This window comes from Oncorhynchus keta, unplaced genomic scaffold (assembly GCF_023373465.1).
Source record: "Oncorhynchus keta strain PuntledgeMale-10-30-2019 unplaced genomic scaffold, Oket_V2 Un_scaffold_1315_pilon_pilon, whole genome shotgun sequence".
Taxonomy (NCBI): domain Eukaryota; kingdom Metazoa; phylum Chordata; class Actinopteri; order Salmoniformes; family Salmonidae; genus Oncorhynchus; species Oncorhynchus keta.
In genome coordinates, this window is record NW_026290769.1 from 537,501 (window position 1) to 555,000 (window position 17,500).

Consider the following 17,500-nt stretch of genomic DNA (forward strand, 5'->3'; position numbering starts at 1 on the left):
CACACACACACACACACACACACATTTGTGGTTTAACAGATTTGAGTAAAACAGGTTTGTCCCTCTCCTTGAGGCGATACTACAGAACTTTAAATGTCCTTTGATTGAGTTGATTTATTGAATGCCAATGTATGTGTCTGTTTCTACAGTCTCACCATGCAAATAATGTATGTGTCTGTTTCTACAGTCTCACCATGCAAATAATGTCTGTGTCTGTTTCTACAGTCTCACCATGCAAATAATGTCTGTGTCTGTTTCTACAGTCTCACCATGCAAATAATGTCTGTGTCTGTTTCTACAGTCTCACCATGCAAATAATGTCTGTGCCTGTTTCTACAGTCTCACCATGCAAATAATGTCTGTGTCTGTTTCTACAGTCTCACCATGCAAATAATGTCTGTGCCTGTTTCTACAGTCTCACCATGCAAATAATGTCTGTGCCTGTTTCTACAGTCTCACCATGCAAATAATGTCTGTGCCTGTTTCTACAGTCTCACCATGCAAATAATGTCTGTGTCTGTTTCTACAGTCTCACCATGCAAATAATGTCTGTGCCTGTTTCTACAGTCTCACCATGCAAATAATGTCTGTGCCTGTTTCTACAGTCTCACCATGCAAATAATGTCTGTGTCTGTTTCTACAGTCTCACCATGCAAATAATGTCTGTGCCTGTTTCTACAGTCTCACCATGCAAATAATGTCTGTGCCTGTTTCTACAGTCTCACCATGCAAATAATGTCTGTGCCTGTTTCTACAGTCTCACCATGCAAATAATGTCTGTGCCTGTTTCTACAGTCTCACCATGCAAATAATGTCTGTGTCTGTTTCTACAGTCTCACCATGCAAATAATGTCTGTGCCTGTTTCTACAGTCTCACCATGCAAATAATGTCTGTGTCTGTTTCTACAGTCTCACCATGCAAATAATGTCTGTGTTTGTGCCTGGAAATGTATTTACTCTGACCATGTGTTTGAGCAAGAGAGTGTGTCGCCTGTCTCTCTGTGTGTATCATGACTGTGTTTTTCCTCCATGTGTGTGTATGCTTGCATGTGTGTGTTTGTGCGTGTTCAAGGTGTGAACGTGATGCTGCGTAAGATAGCGGTGGCAGCAGCCTCCAAGCCGTCGGTGGAGATCACCCAGGAGGGAGAGACTCTGTCCATACGAACCTTCACCTCCGTCAGAACCACCCACGTCACCTTCACCGTGGGAGAGTCCTTCAACGAGGCCACGGTCGACGGACGCCCCTGCACGGTACACACACACACGTACACACACACACACACACACACACACACACACACACACACACACACACACACACACACACACACACACACACACACACACACACACACACACACACACACACTTATGCAAGCATATACACACACACATATATAGTGCCTTTCACACCCCTTGACTTTTTCCACATTTTGTTGTGTTACAGCCTGAATTTAAAATGGATTACGTTTTCATTTTGTGTCACTGGCCTACACCCAATATTCCATAGTGTCAAAGTAGAAGTATGTTTTTACAAATCTTTACAAATTAATTAAAAAATACATCTGAAATGTATTGAGTCAATAAGTATTCAACCCCTTTGCTATGGCAAGCCTAAATAAGTTCAGGAGTAAAAATATGCTTGACAATATGCTTGTCACATAATAATTTGAATGGACTCACTCTGCAATTATAGTGTTTGACTACCTCATCTCTGTGTCCCACACATACAATTACAGTGCCTTGCGAAAGTATTCGGCCCCCTTGAACTTTGCGACCTTTTGCCACATTTAAGGCTTCAAACATAAAGATATAAAACTGTATTTTTTTGTGAAGAATCAACAACAAGTGGGACACAATCATGAAGTGGAACGACATTTATTGGATATTTCAAACTTTTTTAACAAATCAAAAACTGAAAAATTGGGCGTGCAAAATTATTCAGCCCCTTTACTTTCAGTGCAGCAAACTCTCTCCAGAAGTTCAGTGAGGATCTCTGAATGATCCAATGTTGACCTAAATGACTAATGATGATAAATACAATCCACCTGTGTGTAATCAAGTCTCCGTATAAATGCACCTGCACTGTGATAGTCTCAGAGGTCCGTTAAAAGCGCAGAGAGCATCATGAAGAACAAGGAACACACCAGGCAGGTCCGAGATACTGTTGTGAAGAAGTTTAAAGCCGGATTTGGATACAAAAAGATTTCCCAAGCTTTAAACATCCCAAGGAGCACTGTGCAAGCGATAATATTGAAATGGAAGGAGTATCAGACCACTGCAAATCTACGAAGACCTGGCCGTCCCTCTAAACTTTCAGCTCATACAAGGAGAAGACTGATCAGAGATGCAACCAAGAGGCCCATGATCACTCTGGATGAACTGCAGAGATCTACAGCTGAGGTGGGAGACTCTGTCCATAGGACAACAATCAGTCGTATATTGCACAAATCTGGCCTTTATGGAAGAGTGGCAAGAAGAAAGCCATTTCTTAAAGATATCCATAAAAAGTGTCATTTAAAGTTTGCCACAAGCCACCTGGGAGACACACCAAACATGTGGAAGAAGGTGCTCTGGTCAGATGAAACCAAAATGGAACTTTTTGGCAACAATGCAAAACGTTATGTTTGGCGTAAAAGCAACACAGCTAATCACCCTGAACACACCATCCCCACTGTCAAACATGGTGGTGGCAGCATCATGGTTTGGGCCTGCTTTTCTTCAGCAGGGACAGGGAAGATGGTTAAAATTGATGGGAAGATGGATGGAGCCAAATACAGGACCATTCTGGAAGAAAACCTGATGGAGTCTGCAAAAGACCTGAGACTGGGATGGAGATTTGTCTTCCAACGAGACAATGATCCAAAACATAAAGCAAAATCTACAATGGAATGGTTAAAAAATAAACATATCCAGGTGTTAGAATGGCCAAGTCAAAGTCCAGACCTGAATCCAATCGAGAATCTGTGGAAAGAACTGAAAACTGCTGTTCACAAATGCTCTCCATCCAACCTCACTGAGCTCGAGCTGTTTTGCAAGGAGGAATGGGAAAACATTTCAGTCTCTCGATGTGCAAAACTGATAGAGACATACCCCAAGCGACTTACAGCTGTAATCGCAGCAAAAGGTGGTGCGACAAAGTATTAACTTAAGGGGGCTGAATAATTTTGCACGCCCAATTTTTCAGTTTTTGATTTGTTAAAAAAGTTTGAAATATCCAATAAATGTCGTTCCACTTCATGATTGTGTCCCACTTGTTGTTGATTCTTCACAAAAAAATACAGTTTTATATCTTTATGTTTGAAGCCTGAAATGTGGCAAAAGGTCGCAAAGTTCAAGGGGGCCGAATACTTTCGCAAGGCACTGTATCTATAAGGTCCCTAAGTCAAGCAGATAATTTCAACACAGATTCAACCACAAAGAACAGGGAGGTTTTCCAATGTCTCGCAAAGAAGGGCACCTATTGGTAGAGGGGTAAAAAATCCCATTGAATATCCGTTTGAGCATGGTGAAGTTATTCATTGCACTTTGGATGGTGTATTAATACACCCAGTCACTACAAAGATACAGGCGTCCTTCCTAACTCAGTTGCTGGAGAGGAAGGAAACTGCTCAGGGATTTCACCATGAGGCCAAAGGTGACTTTAAAACAGTTAGAGTTTAATTGTCGCGGGAAAGGACTAGCAGTAGTTTAGGATCAAAAGAAATGGAATAGAGCTAAGTACAGGCAACATTCTAGAGGAAAACCTGGTTCAGTCTGCTTTCCACCAGACACTGGGAGATTAATTCACATTTCAGCAGGACAATAACCTAAAACACAAGGCCAAATATACACGGGAGTTCCTCACCAAGGCGACATTGAATGCTCCTGAGTAGCCTAGTTACATTTTCTACTTAAATCGGCTTGAAAATCTATGGCAAGACTTAAAAATGGCTGTCTAGCAATGATCAACAACCAACTTGACAGAGGTGGAAGAATCTTTTTAAAGAATAATGTGTATATTTGTACAATCCAGGTGGGCAAAGCTCTTAGAGACTTACCCAGAAATACTGACAGCTGTAATCACTGTCAAAGGTGATTCCAACATGTATTGACTCAGGGGTGTGAATACTTATGTAAATCACATATTTCTGTGAATGTTCAATACATTTGCAAAAACCTCTAAAAACATATTTTCACTTTGTCATTATGGGATATTGTGTGTAGATGGGTGAGAAAAAAATCATATTTAATCCATTGAATTCAGACTGTAACACAACAAAATGTGGAATAAGTCAAGGGGTATAAATACTTGCTGAAGGCACTGTATACATAACACACACACACACACACACACACACACACACACACACACACACACACACACACACACACACACACACACACACACACACACACACACACACACACACACACACACACACACACACACACACACACACACCTCTGTACTCACATTCTTCTCTGTCCCACACCCTATCCACTGTCCCTAATGAAAGCCTCGACTCATGTTTGACCCCTAAGCTACAACTCCCCAGGTCTTCTCTGTTAGGGGAACTCAGACCTGTGGAGTGTTAGAGGGGTTATGGGATATGATCCAGTGTTGGCTTGGTCTCTGCTTCCACTGGGTTGATCTATGCTTTTACTAAGGCCTCTTTAAGGTCTACAGACTCTATTTAATTAGGCATTTCCCATATATTCACTGATACCATATGAAACCCCTCCCTTAGTCTCATAGGAACAATCTTTACTCCACTCTTTACTTCTGTCCCATCTGAACTCCCCCTCCCTCCCCCTCCCTCCCTCCCTCCCTCCCTCCCTCCCTCCCTCCCTCCCTCCCTCCCTCCCTCCCTCCCTCCCTCCCTCCCTCCCTCCCTCCCTCCGTCTTTCATTCTTGCCATGTGTAAGTCTCTATCAAACTCTCCCTCTGATGGCCTCTGCTTGGCTGTCTCAAGAGGAAACAGACAAACACCCAGAGCCTCTCTCTACTAACGATGAGCACATCACACATTATCATCTCCTAGATATTCCCCCTCTCCTTTCCTCCTTCTCTCTCCCCCTAGAGGCCATGCAAAAGCATACACACTAGGTCACCTCCCTCTTTTTCTCTCACTCTTACCAATTATTGTTCTATTCATCCATCCATTCTCCACCTGCCTATCTGTCCAAAACATGACTTTCATCTCTCTGATGCTCATCTAACTGTATTGCATGTCTGTCTGTCTGTCTGTCTGTCTGTCTGTCTGTCTGTCTGTCTGTCTGTCTGTCTGTCTGTCTGTCTGTCTGTCTGTCTCACAGAGTCTTCCAAAGTGGGAGACAGACAGTAAGATCAGCTGTGAGCAGACTCTGCAGAAAGGGGAGGGACCTAAGACCGCCTGGACCCGAGAGATAACCAATGACGGCGAGCTCATCCTGGTAAGAGTCTCTACTGGCTACCTGTCCTGTCAATCAACCCCAGTTGGAGGCATTGTACTGTACAACCGTCCATTGATACATTTTGAACACAGTATGCTTGAGGATCTCAGTCATTTTCCTTCCACACAAAGAAGGGAAGACTCACTTTATCCACTACCAATGTGTAACACCCATCTACTGGAGCCTACACACTGTGGGGCCAGGAAGTTCTTCCATAATACCATAGTCATCAGATCAGTGTTAACGAGGGAGGGAGGGAGGGAGGGGAAGAAGAGGAAGAGAAACAATTTAGGTCTACTGGAACCAGGGGCGCAACTTTCAATTTCATTCTGAAATTGCATTTTTGTCCCCCCCAGTTTTATCATTGGAATGTGATACAAAACGTGGCAACGGTTTGCTTTAGGACCATGCGGGTGCCTCCGAGCGATCGGGTAGGCTGTTTGGAGTGTTTATCTGACTGATTTAGTTAGGGTTAGGGTACAGCTAATGAACATCATGTGTGCCACTGTGTGGAGTGACAGGAAGCTCAAAATGAAAACTGGCACTCTGTAAAAAGACGTGTCGTAAGAGCGAACACAAGTGAACCCGTCAAACCAGAGACAACTCCCTCGTTTCCTGGAATCAGTTTGTTTTGCCATTTGTCAAGGACCATGAACACATGCATCTGATGCATTGCACAATATGTGGTCTGTCTCTGACCATCTCTCATGCTGAGTGTTTGGCTTCTAATTCAATTAGTCAACTTAGATCTAAAATGGAATGGTTTCCATGGTAAAAAAAGGCCAAAACGTTGTAATACAGAACCATAAGGACTCGGTCAGGAAACCTCTTGTTGGAAGAGACAGTCACAGACAGGGACTGAACAGGATGGATTGAGACGGTGTTAATGTTGGATATGAATGCTTCTATTGAATACTGCACATCTTTATAAATTCCTTGGATATGAATACCTATATTAAATACATCTATAAATTCCTCTCATTCCAGACCATGAGTGCGGACGATGTGGTGTGCACCAGAGTCTACGTACGAGAGTGAAAGAGAAGACAACTCTTCATCCTTCCATCTATCTCACCACTCACTCACTCCACAACCCCTCGGCCAGACTGGGCAGGGTGAAAGCAGCTTGTAGAATCTAGTTTAACTCCAGTATATCTGTCACAAAGCCATGGGATTGAACCCAGTCTAGTTGACCTATATCTATTAAAGTCAGTCTTGCCAATGTTCTGTCCACTTAATCAGTGAGGTCGTAAACCTGAAATTGTGTCTTTTTCTGAGTCTTTGTATGTGCAAGGTTGTTGATCCATGTGTATGTGTGTGTATGTGTGTGTGTGTGTGTGCGTGTGTTTGTGTGTACGTGCTAGTCAGTGGAGTAGGTCTAAGTGTGTGTATCAGTGTCTGACTATATTTGTAGTTGTGTAAACCTATGAGCTCTTCCAGTTATAAGTCAGTGACTTTGTGTCTGTTCTCTCTCTCCTTCTCTCTTCCCTCTTATCTCTAAGTCGATAAAGTTGTATATTTATGACACTAGATCTGATACCGTGTTGCTATGGTTTTTACTTTGTCTCTTTTATATAAAAACTGATCATAGGAAATTATGCTTTCTATGGGAAGACAATAAAACACCATGTTGACTCCATACGGTTTGGGTTTTTGGTATCACACACACACACACACACACACACACACACACACACACACACACACACACACACACACACACACACACACACACACACACACACACACACACACACACACACACACACACACACACACACACACACACATGAACGCATGCTCACACACTTACTTGCTCACACACACAAACAGCACAGATGTAGGATCTTAATTTGAGCCAGTTTGCTACAGTAGGAAAATAATCCTGCAGAAACAGGAAATGTGAATTATTATCTGGATTATAACTAATGGCTATTTTTGTAGGGGGTTGGTAAAGTTTTCGTAAGGAAAAATCAAGTCTGAAATGTTGAAATGGAAATTACAAAATTCAGAAGCCCTTTTAAACCTCAACTACACAACAAGTTTTAGATTTCCTGCAGTGCAGGAACATTCTCCGGCAACAGACAGGGTGATCTTTCATCTGTAAATACTCAAGGACTAAGATTTTACTGGTAAATACCGCTTTATGGTTTGTGAGTATAACTGTAACTCAACGTTGGCGTCTAAATACACACACACACACACACACACACACATTAGTACTAGTGCTGACACAATTACCATATAACTGTGTAACCGACGGTTATGGATGAAGACCGTCATAAAAGTTCAACAACTGTCATAATCGTTTAAAAAATGAATAGAACGGCCGGGCATTCGTGCGGCTGAGTCTGTTTCCGCGGTAACATGGGCTCTTAAAAATGTGATGAAACTTTGTTGCTCCTTGCTGAAAGGTGTTGTAGCAAACAAGTCTTGGGGTGCCAACGCCCCAACAATGCAGCAACAGCACATAGAAATAGAATGAATCATTCTAAGCACATGCAGTCAGGAGCAGAGGGGGAGAAAATAAAGAAAATAAATACCAATATATTTTGTATTATTTGCTACTTGAACAGTTATTAGGGAGACGGTGGTCATTTGGCTGGCCAATTAGCATCATCCAAAATGACATGACCGTCACAGCCCTAGCTAGTACACATCTTATTTTAGACTTTGTCTCAGCTGTCTGCAACAAGAATAACTTGTCTGTCTCTCCGCCCCCTCGAGACTCTCCCTTTTTCCTTCTCCCCATCCCTCCCGTCTTTCTCTCTCTGTCAATCATCTCTCTACTACATGCCCTCCTTTCTCCACTCCTTTCTTTCTCACTGCCTCTCTTCTCGGTCATTTTCTCCATTCATCCTCTCTTCTCTCTCTCCCCCTTCTCCATTCATCCTCTCTTCTTTCTCTCCCCCTTCTCCATTCATCCTCTCTTCTCTCTCCCCCTTCTCCAGTCATCCTCTCTTCTCTCTCTCTCCCCCTTCTCCATTCATCCTCTCTTCTCTCTCTCCCCCTTCTCCATTCATCCTCTCTTCTCTCTCTCCCCCTTCTCCATTCATCCTCTCTTCTTTCTCTCCCCCTTCTCCATTCATCCTCTCTTCTTTCTCTCCCCCTTCTCCATTCATCCTCTCTTCTCTCTCCCCCTTCTCCAGTCATCCTCTCTTCTCTCTCTCTCCCCCTTCTCCAGTCATCCTCTCTTCTCTCTCCCCCTTCTCCAGTCATCCTCTCTTCTCTCTCTCTCCCCCTTCTCCAGTCATCCTCTCTTCTCTCTCCCCCTTCTCCAGTCATCCTCTCTTCTCTCTCTCTCCCCCTTCTCCATTCACTCTCTCACTGTGAGAGCTGTTTCACAGATCTGAGCAGAGTCTTCCTGGCTCTCCTAGAGATGACTGTAGAGTATAGCTTTACATATTGATCCCAGAGGATGTATCAGTCCTATTATCTGTGTTGTCCTGATTGGAGTTCCACATGGTAACAGTGCCGGGCATTGCCAGTGCTCTGGTGCTGGATATTTAGGTTAAACATATTTCTGGAAGTTTCCCTACTTCTGTTAGCAGTTCCAACACACACACACACACACACACACACACACACACACACACACACACACACACACACACACACACACACACACACACACACACACACACACACACACACACACACACACACACACACACACACACACACACACACACACACACACACACACACACAGAGTGGTGGAAAACGTACCCAGTTGTCATACTTGAGTAAAAGTATAGATACCTTAATAGAAAATGACTCAAGTAAAAGTCAAAGAAGGAGGCCAGTAAAATGGTATTTGGTTTTAAATATACTTAAGTATCAAAAGTATAAGTATAAATCTTTTAAAATTCCTATTATTTAGCATAGCAGACAGAACAATTGTCTTGTTTTTAAAATTTTCAGATAGTCAGGGGCACACTCAGACATTATTTACAAAAGATGCATTTGTGTTTAGGGAGTCTGCCAGGCCGGAGGCAGTAGGGATGACCACGTGTTCTCTTGATAAGTGCGTGAATTGGACTATTTTCCTGTCCTGCTAAGCATTCAAACTGTAATGAGTACTTTTGGTTGACAGGGAAAGTGTGTGGAGTAAAAAGTACAATATTTTTATTTAGGAATGTAGTGAAATAAAATTAAAAGTTGTCAAAAATATAAATAGTCAAGTAAAGTATATATACCCCAAAAATGACTTAAGTAGTACTTTAAAGTATTTTTACTTAAGTACTTTACACCACTGCAAACACACACACACAAAAGAAATGGAATAGAGCTAAGTACAGGCAACATTCTAGAGGAAAACCTGGTTCAGTCTGCTTTCCACCAGACACTGGGAGACAAATTCACCTTTCAGCAGGACAATAACCTAAAACACAAGGCCAAATATACACGGGAGTTCCTCACCAAGGCGACATTGAATGCTCCTGAGTAGCCTAGTTACATTTTCTACTTAAATCGGCTTGAAAATCTCTGGCAAGACTTAAAAATGGCTGTCTAGCAATGATCAACAACTAACTTGACAGAGGTGGAAGAATCTTTTTAAAGAATAATGTGTATATTTGTACAATCCAGGTGGGCAAAGCTCTTAGAGACTTACCCAGAAATACTGACAGCTGTAATCACTGTCAAAGGTGATTCCAACATGTATTGACTCAGGGGTGTGAATACTTATGTAAATCACATATTTCTGTGAATGTTCAATACATTTGCAAAAACCTCTAAAAACATATTTTCACTTTGTCATTATGGGATATTGTGTGTAGATGGGTGAGAAAAAATCATATTTAATCCATTGAATTCAGACTGTAACACAACAAAATGTGGAATAAGTCAAGGGGTATAAATACTTGCTGAAGGCACTGTATACATAACACACACACACACACACACACACACACACACACACACACACACACACACACACACACACACACACACACACACACACACACACACACACACACACACACACACACACGGGTGCGCATGCGCGGGCACACACATTCACTTCAATGTTAGTCCTTCATCTCTGAAATCACACAAACATATGTCATTAAGGCAACAGTTAAAGATGATGATGATAAGTGGAATGAAGTTGAACATGAGTCTATTTGATGGACTGGTGAGTTGGCCAGTTGGAATGGCCAGGGTGGGGCCCAACCAATCCGACCAATCAATGACCAGAAAAAAAAGGGTCAGAAGGTGTGTCCCAACAGGCAGGAAATGCCGATGGGATTATAGGGTACAGTTGATTGACAGCAGATGTGCTTAACGAGGAGCAGAATCTTTAAAGAAAAACCTGGAAATGGAAGAGAACTGGAGACACAAACAGCGGGGTGATAGAGGTAGAGGAAATGGAAAAGAGAGAGGTATACAAGGAAAGGAATTTAGAAATGTTCAAAATGGTCTTTCTCTCATGTTTGACCCCTAAGCGACAACTCACCATGTCTTATCTGTTAGGGGAAACCCAGACCTGTGGACTGTGGAGTGTTAGAGGGGTTATGGGATATGATCCAGTGTTGGCTTGGTCTCTGCTTCCACTGGGTTGATCTATGCTTTTACTAAGGCCTCTTTAAGGTCTACAGACTCTATTTAATTAGGCATTTCCCATATATTCACTGATACCATATGAAACCCCTCCCTTAGTCTCATAGGAACAATCTCCCTGAACCACACTTCACTTCTGTCCCCTCTCTCTCTCTTTCTCTCTCTCTCTCTCTCTCTCTCTCTCTCTCTCTCTCTCTCTCTCTCTCTCTCTCTCTCTCTCTCTCTCTCTCTCTCTCTCTCTCTCTCTCTCAGTCTCTCTCTTATTCTCTCTCTCATTCTCTCATCTCCCCCTGCAGCTGTGTGCAGTTACAGTGTGACCTCAGTAAAGTCCCGTCCTGGCCAGTAAAAGGGGTAGATAACTGCCCTTCTCTGCCTGTTTATTAGCCCCTGGGGCAGTAAAAGGCAGCTGTTTCGCCCCCTTCAAAAACACACGGCCTGCACTGGACCCCCGTAAAAACACACAAAGAGTCAGAGACACACACGCATTCGCATACCGAACCAAACACACACATTCTGCAAACTCTTCACACGTACCATCAAACACTCACACTGTACGCGCAGCTCGTAAAACACACACTCGGTACACACACACACACAAGGTGAGCACACACACCATGCTGCACTAAAGCAAGCAAGTGTAAACAACTCACATGCATACGATACAATACACACCTACTGTACACTCCAACCAGAGTGCCTGCAAACCATATATTTTACCATAAAGATGGGTGCATTGCATAGAAAAACCCCTTAAATGTATATCTGGGCCCAGACTAAATCTGACATTTGTATCCTGATTTGAACAACATTGTCATATTCCATGGATAAAACTGAGGCTGTACAGTACATGTTGATTGGCACTACTGTATTGGGCTTGGTCTGAATTGATGCACCAGCCCGCGTTACAGTATGTTGAACACAAAACTGTCAACCTTTCCTGGTGATGGAGTGCACTGGTTAATCTGATATGATGAATGAGACTTCCTAAAGACAAATGGACTTCCAATAGCTGCTAGCATAGCTAGCCTGGTTACCATTGGTAATCAAGGAATATGTGAACCGAGATGTAGCACAAGCTCTAACGAGGTCTGTGTGAATGCAGGTTTGTTTAGGTGCCCTGAGGCCATGCCTGTCTCAAAGCAGAGTGCGATGGATGATTTGTGTTCAGGGTGGTGAGAGAGTGGTGTGTGTGCATGTGTGCGGTTATTGACACCTGGGTCAACTGCATTCTGGGGAAGCTAGTAAAGTTGTGGGAGGACCGATGCAAAAATGTCCCACAGGCGACAGTACCACAGGGCATGATGGGTAAGAGGCCCACGCCTTCATAGACACAGAGTGCTCGTGACAGCCTGACTAAACACACACACACACAACATACACACCAGCTAGCACATTTGGTGTCTTGGAAGTTTTGGAACGTAAATCTTTGGTTTCCCATTGGTTCTGGGAACAAAGCCATACGTTTCCTGACCAGTAAAACTGCATTTAAAAAAAAACACATTCTGAGAATGGAAGTGAAAATTTTGCCTGAATGTACATTTTCAGGTTTTATTAACATTCTGAGAACAGAAATGGTATGTTGTTTGAAGTTAAGTTAGTAATGTTCTAAGAACATTTTTTAAATGTTGTGAATGTTTTGAATGAAATGTAAAGGTTATTTGGAGGTTTTTTAAATAACTTCCTTAAAACCTTCACTGAATGTTTCAAAACGACTGCTAGCTTAGGTTAACTGTTTTGAACTCCATGCACGGATAGGACACATGGAAATTAATTTCTTAGACATTATTCATGCAAACACATGTATTTTCTATTGGGGCATGTGTCAGTGAGTTTCAAACCTATGATCATCTGTCCTCTATCCATAGAATTAGTCCCCTGCACCACCAGGCAAATGGTATGCGTATGACTGTCACAGTCATACGCTGGACCTAGTTTTGTCCCATGGAATAAATGTTGTGGATCTTAATGTTTTTCCTCATAATCCTGGACTATCGGACCACCATTTTATTACGTTTGCAATTGCAACAAATAATCTGCTCAGACCCCAACCAAGGAACATCAAAAGTCGTGCTATAAATTCACAGACAACACAAAGATTCCTTGATGCCCTTCCAGACTCCCTCTGCCTACCCAAGGACGCCAGAGGACAAAAATCCGTTAACCACCTAACTGAGGATCTCAATTTAACCTTGCGCAATACCCTAGATGCAGTTGCACCCCTAAAAACTAAAAAAATGTCTCATAAGAAACTAGCTCCCTGGTACACAGAAAATACCCGAGCTCTGAAGCAAGCTTCCAGAAAATTGGAACGGAAATGGCGCCACACCAAACTGGAAGTCTTCCGACTAGCTTGGAAGGACGGTACCGTGCAGTACCGAAGAGCCCTTACTGCTGCTCGATCGTCCTATTTTTCTAACTTAATTGAGGAAAATAAGAACAATCCGAAATTCCTTTTTGATACTGTGGCAAAGCTAACTAAAAAGCAGCATTCCCCAAGAGAGGATGACTTTCACTTTAGCAGTGATAAATTCATGAACTTCTTTGAGGAAAAGATTATGATTATTAGAAAGCAAATTACGGACTCCTCTTTAAACCTGCGTATTCCTCCAAACCTCAGTTGTCCTGAGTCTGCACAACTCTGCCAGGACCTAGGATCAAGAGAGACGCTCAAGTGTTTTAGTACTATATCTCTTGACACAATGATGAAAATAATCATGGCCTCTAAACCTTCAAGCTGTATACTGGACCCTATTCCAACTAAACTACTGAAAGAGCTGCTTCCTGTGCTTGGCCCTCCTATGTTGAACATAATAAACGGCTCTCTATCCACTGGATGTGTACCAAACTCACTAAAAGTGGCAGTAATAAAGCCTCTCTTGAAAAAGCCAAACCTTGACCCAGAAAATATAAAAAACTATCGGCCTATATCGAATCTTCCATTCCTCTCAAAGATTTTAGAGAAGGCTGTTGCGCAGCAACTCACTGCCTTCCTGAAGACAAACAATGTATACAAAATGCTTCAGTCTGGTTTTAGACCCCATCATAGCACTGAGACGGCACTTGTGAAGGTGGTAAATGACATTTTAATGGCATCGGACCGAGGCTCTGCATCTGTCCTCGTGCTCCTAGACCTTAGTGCTGCTTTTGATACCATCGATCACCACATTCTTTTGGAGAGATTGGAAACCCAAATTGGTCTACACGGACATGTTCTGGCCTGGTTTAGGTCTTATCTGTCGGAAAGATATCAGTTTGTCTCTGTGAATGGTTTGTCCTCTGACAAATCAACTGTACATTTCGGTGTTCCTCAAGGTTCTGTTTTAGGACCACTATTGTTTTCACTATATATTTTACCTCTTGGGGATGTTATTCGAAAACATAATGTAAACTTTCACTGCTATGCGGATGACACACAGCTGTACATTTCAATGAAACATGGTGAAGCCCCAAAATTGCCCTCGCTAGAAGCATGTGTTTCAGACATAAGGAAGTGGATGGCTGCAAACTTTCTACTATTAAACTCGGACAAAACAGAGATGCTTGTTCTAGGTCCCAAGAAACAAAGAGATCTTCTGTTGAATCTGACAATTAATCTTAATGGTTGTACAGTCGTCTCAAATAAAACTGTGAAGGACCTCGGCGTTACTCTGGACCCTGATCTCTCTTTTGAAGAACATATCAAGACCATTTCGAGGACAGCTTTTTTCCATCTACGTAACATTGCAAAAATCAGAAACTTTCTGTCCAAAAATGATGCAGAAAAATTAATCCATGCTTTTGTCACTTCTAGGTTAGACTACTGCAATGCTCTATTTTCCGGCTACCCGGATAAAGCACTAAATAAACTTCAGTTAGTGCTAAATACGGCTGCTAGAATCCTGACTAGAACCAAAAAATTTGATCATATTACTCCAGTGCTAGCCTCTCTACACTGGCTTCCTGTCAAAGCAAGGGCTGATTTCAAGGTTTTACTGCTAACCTACAAAGCATTACATGGGCTTGCTCCTACCTACCTCTCTGATTTGGTCCTGCCGTACATACCTACACGTACGCTACGGTCACAAGACGCAGGCCTCCTAATTGTCCCTAGAATTTCTAAGCAAACAGCTGGAGGCAGGGCTTTCTCCTATAGAGCTCCATTTTTATGGAACGGTCTGCCTACCCATGTCAGAGACGCAAACTCGGTCTCAACCTTTAAGTCTTTACTGAAGACTCATCTCTTCAGTGGGTCATATGATTGAGTGTAGTCTGGCCCAGGAGTGGGAAGGTGAACGGAAAGGCTCTGGAGCAACGAACCGCCCTTGCTGTCTCTGCCTGGCCGGTTCCCCTCTTTCCACTGGGATTCTCTGCCTCTAACCCTGTTACGGGGCTGAGTCACTGGCTTGCTGGGGCTCTCTCGTGCCGTCCCTGGGGGGTGCGTCACCTGGGTGGGTTGATTCACTGTGGTCGGCCTGTCTGGGTTGCCCCCCTTGGGTTGTACCGTGTCGGAGATCTTTGTGGGCTATACTCGGCCTTGTCTCAGGATGGTAAGTTGGTGGTTGAAGATATCCCTCTAGTGGTGTGGGGGCTGTGCTTTGGCAAAGTGGGTGGGGTTATATCCTTCCTGTTTGGCCCTGTCCGGGGTGTCCTCAGATGGGGCCACAGTGTCTCCTGACCCCTCCTGTCTCAGCCTCCAGTATTTATGCTGCAGTAGTTTATGTGTCGGGGGCTAGGGTCAGTTTGTTTATCTGGAGTACTTCTCCTGTCCTATTCGGTGTCCTGTGTGAATCTAAGTGTGCGTTCTCTAATTCTCTCCTTCTCTCTTTCTTTCTCTCTCTCGGAGGACCTGAGCCCTAGGACCATGCCCCAGGACTACCTGACATGATGACTCCTTGCTGTCCCCAGTCCACCTGGCCATGCTGCTGCTCCAGTTTCAACTGGCCTGGGCCCTAGGACCATGTCCCAGGACTACCTGACATGAGGACTCCTTGCTGTCCCCAGTCCACCTGGCCATGCTCCTGCTCCAGTTTCAACTGTTCTGCCTTACTATTATTCAACCATGCTGGTCATTTATGAACATTTGAACATCTTGGCCACGTTCTGTTATAATCTCCACCCAGCACAGCCAGAAGAGGACTGGCCACCCCACATATGCTCTCTCTAATTCTCTCTTTCTTTCTCTCTCTCGGAGGACCTGAGCCCTAGGACCGTGCCCCAGGACTACCTGACATGATGGCTCCTTGCTGTCCCCAGTCCACCTGACTGTGCTGCTGCTCCAGTTTCAACTGTTCTGCCTTATTATTATTTGACCATTCTGGTCATTTATGAACATTTGAACATCTTGGTCATGTTCTGTTATAATCTCTACCCGGCACAGCCAGAAGAGGACTGGCCACCCCACATAGCCCGGTTCCTCTCTAGGTTTCTTCCTAGGTTTTGGCCTTTCTAGGGAGTTTTTCCTAGCCACCGTGCTTTTACACCTGCATTGTTTGCTGTTTGGGGTTTTAGGCTGGGTTTCTGTACAGCACTTTGAGATATCAGCTGATGTACTAAGGGCTATATAAATAAATTTGATTTGATTTGATTTGATTTGAATGGAGATGTTTTTAAATAACATTCTTAGAACATTCTTTTAATGTTACTAATGTTTTCTTGTGGTTTTTATGGAACGTTTTCTTAATGTTCTGAGAACATGACTTTAAATTGAACTATAAGGAAACCTACTGAAAATGTTATGCTGAAGTACTCAAATTCCCACAGAAGAACATTGTTTCTTAACGTTCTCTGAACTATTTGAGAACATTCCCAATGTCAAATCAAATCAAAAATTAATTGTATTTGTCATATGCTTCGTAACGAATAACAATAACGAGTAGTGATCGCTGTTTCGGTCACAGGAAATGATGGCGGAGACAATTAGTTTTTTAATTTTTTAACAATTAAATAGATCAGAAATACAGTGTAATGACTATTGTAGTTGGAAAGAGCTGATTTTTAATGGAATATCTATATAGGCGTACATAGACCCATTATCAGCTACCTTCACTCTTGTGTTTCAATTGCATGTTGTGTTAGCTAATTTTTTAACCTTTATTTAACTTGGCAAGTCAGTAAAGAACAAATTCTTATTTTCAATGACGGTCTAGGAACAGTGGGTTAACTGCCTTGTTCAGGGGCAGAACAACAGATATTTACCTTGTCAGCTCTGGAATTCAATCTTGCGACCGTCCGGTTACTAATCCAACACTCTAACCACGAGGCTACCTGCTGTCCCCTAATCCAACACTCTAACCATGAGGCTACCTGCTGCCCCCTAATCCAACACTCTAACCACGAGGCTACCTGCTGCCCCCTAATCCAACACTCTAACCACAAGGCTACCTGCTGCCCCCTAATCCAACACTCTAACCACGAGGCTACCTGCTGCCCCCTAATCCAACACTCTAACCACGAGGCTACCTGCTGCCCCCTAATCCAACACTCTAACCACGAGGCTACCTGCTGCCCCCTAATCCAACACTCTAACCACGAGGCTACCTGC

At 43.2% G+C, this 17,500-nt stretch overlaps 1 protein-coding gene across 1 annotated transcript in view; it reads left to right on the forward strand.

Moving 5' to 3' along the window:
- crabp2a (cellular retinoic acid binding protein 2, a) overlaps nt 1-7,054 on the forward strand; it is a 13,670-nt gene extending 6,616 nt beyond the window's left edge. The window contains exons 2-4 of the mRNA XM_052513560.1: nt 1,073-1,251; nt 5,299-5,415; nt 6,403-7,054. Of these exons, the coding sequence (XP_052369520.1) occupies nt 1,073-1,251; nt 5,299-5,415; nt 6,403-6,453 (347 nt within the window). The 3' untranslated portion in view covers nt 6,454-7,054. The remainder of the gene's footprint in view (nt 1-1,072; nt 1,252-5,298; nt 5,416-6,402) is intronic.
- The last annotated feature ends 10,446 nt before the right edge of the window (nt 7,055-17,500 follow it).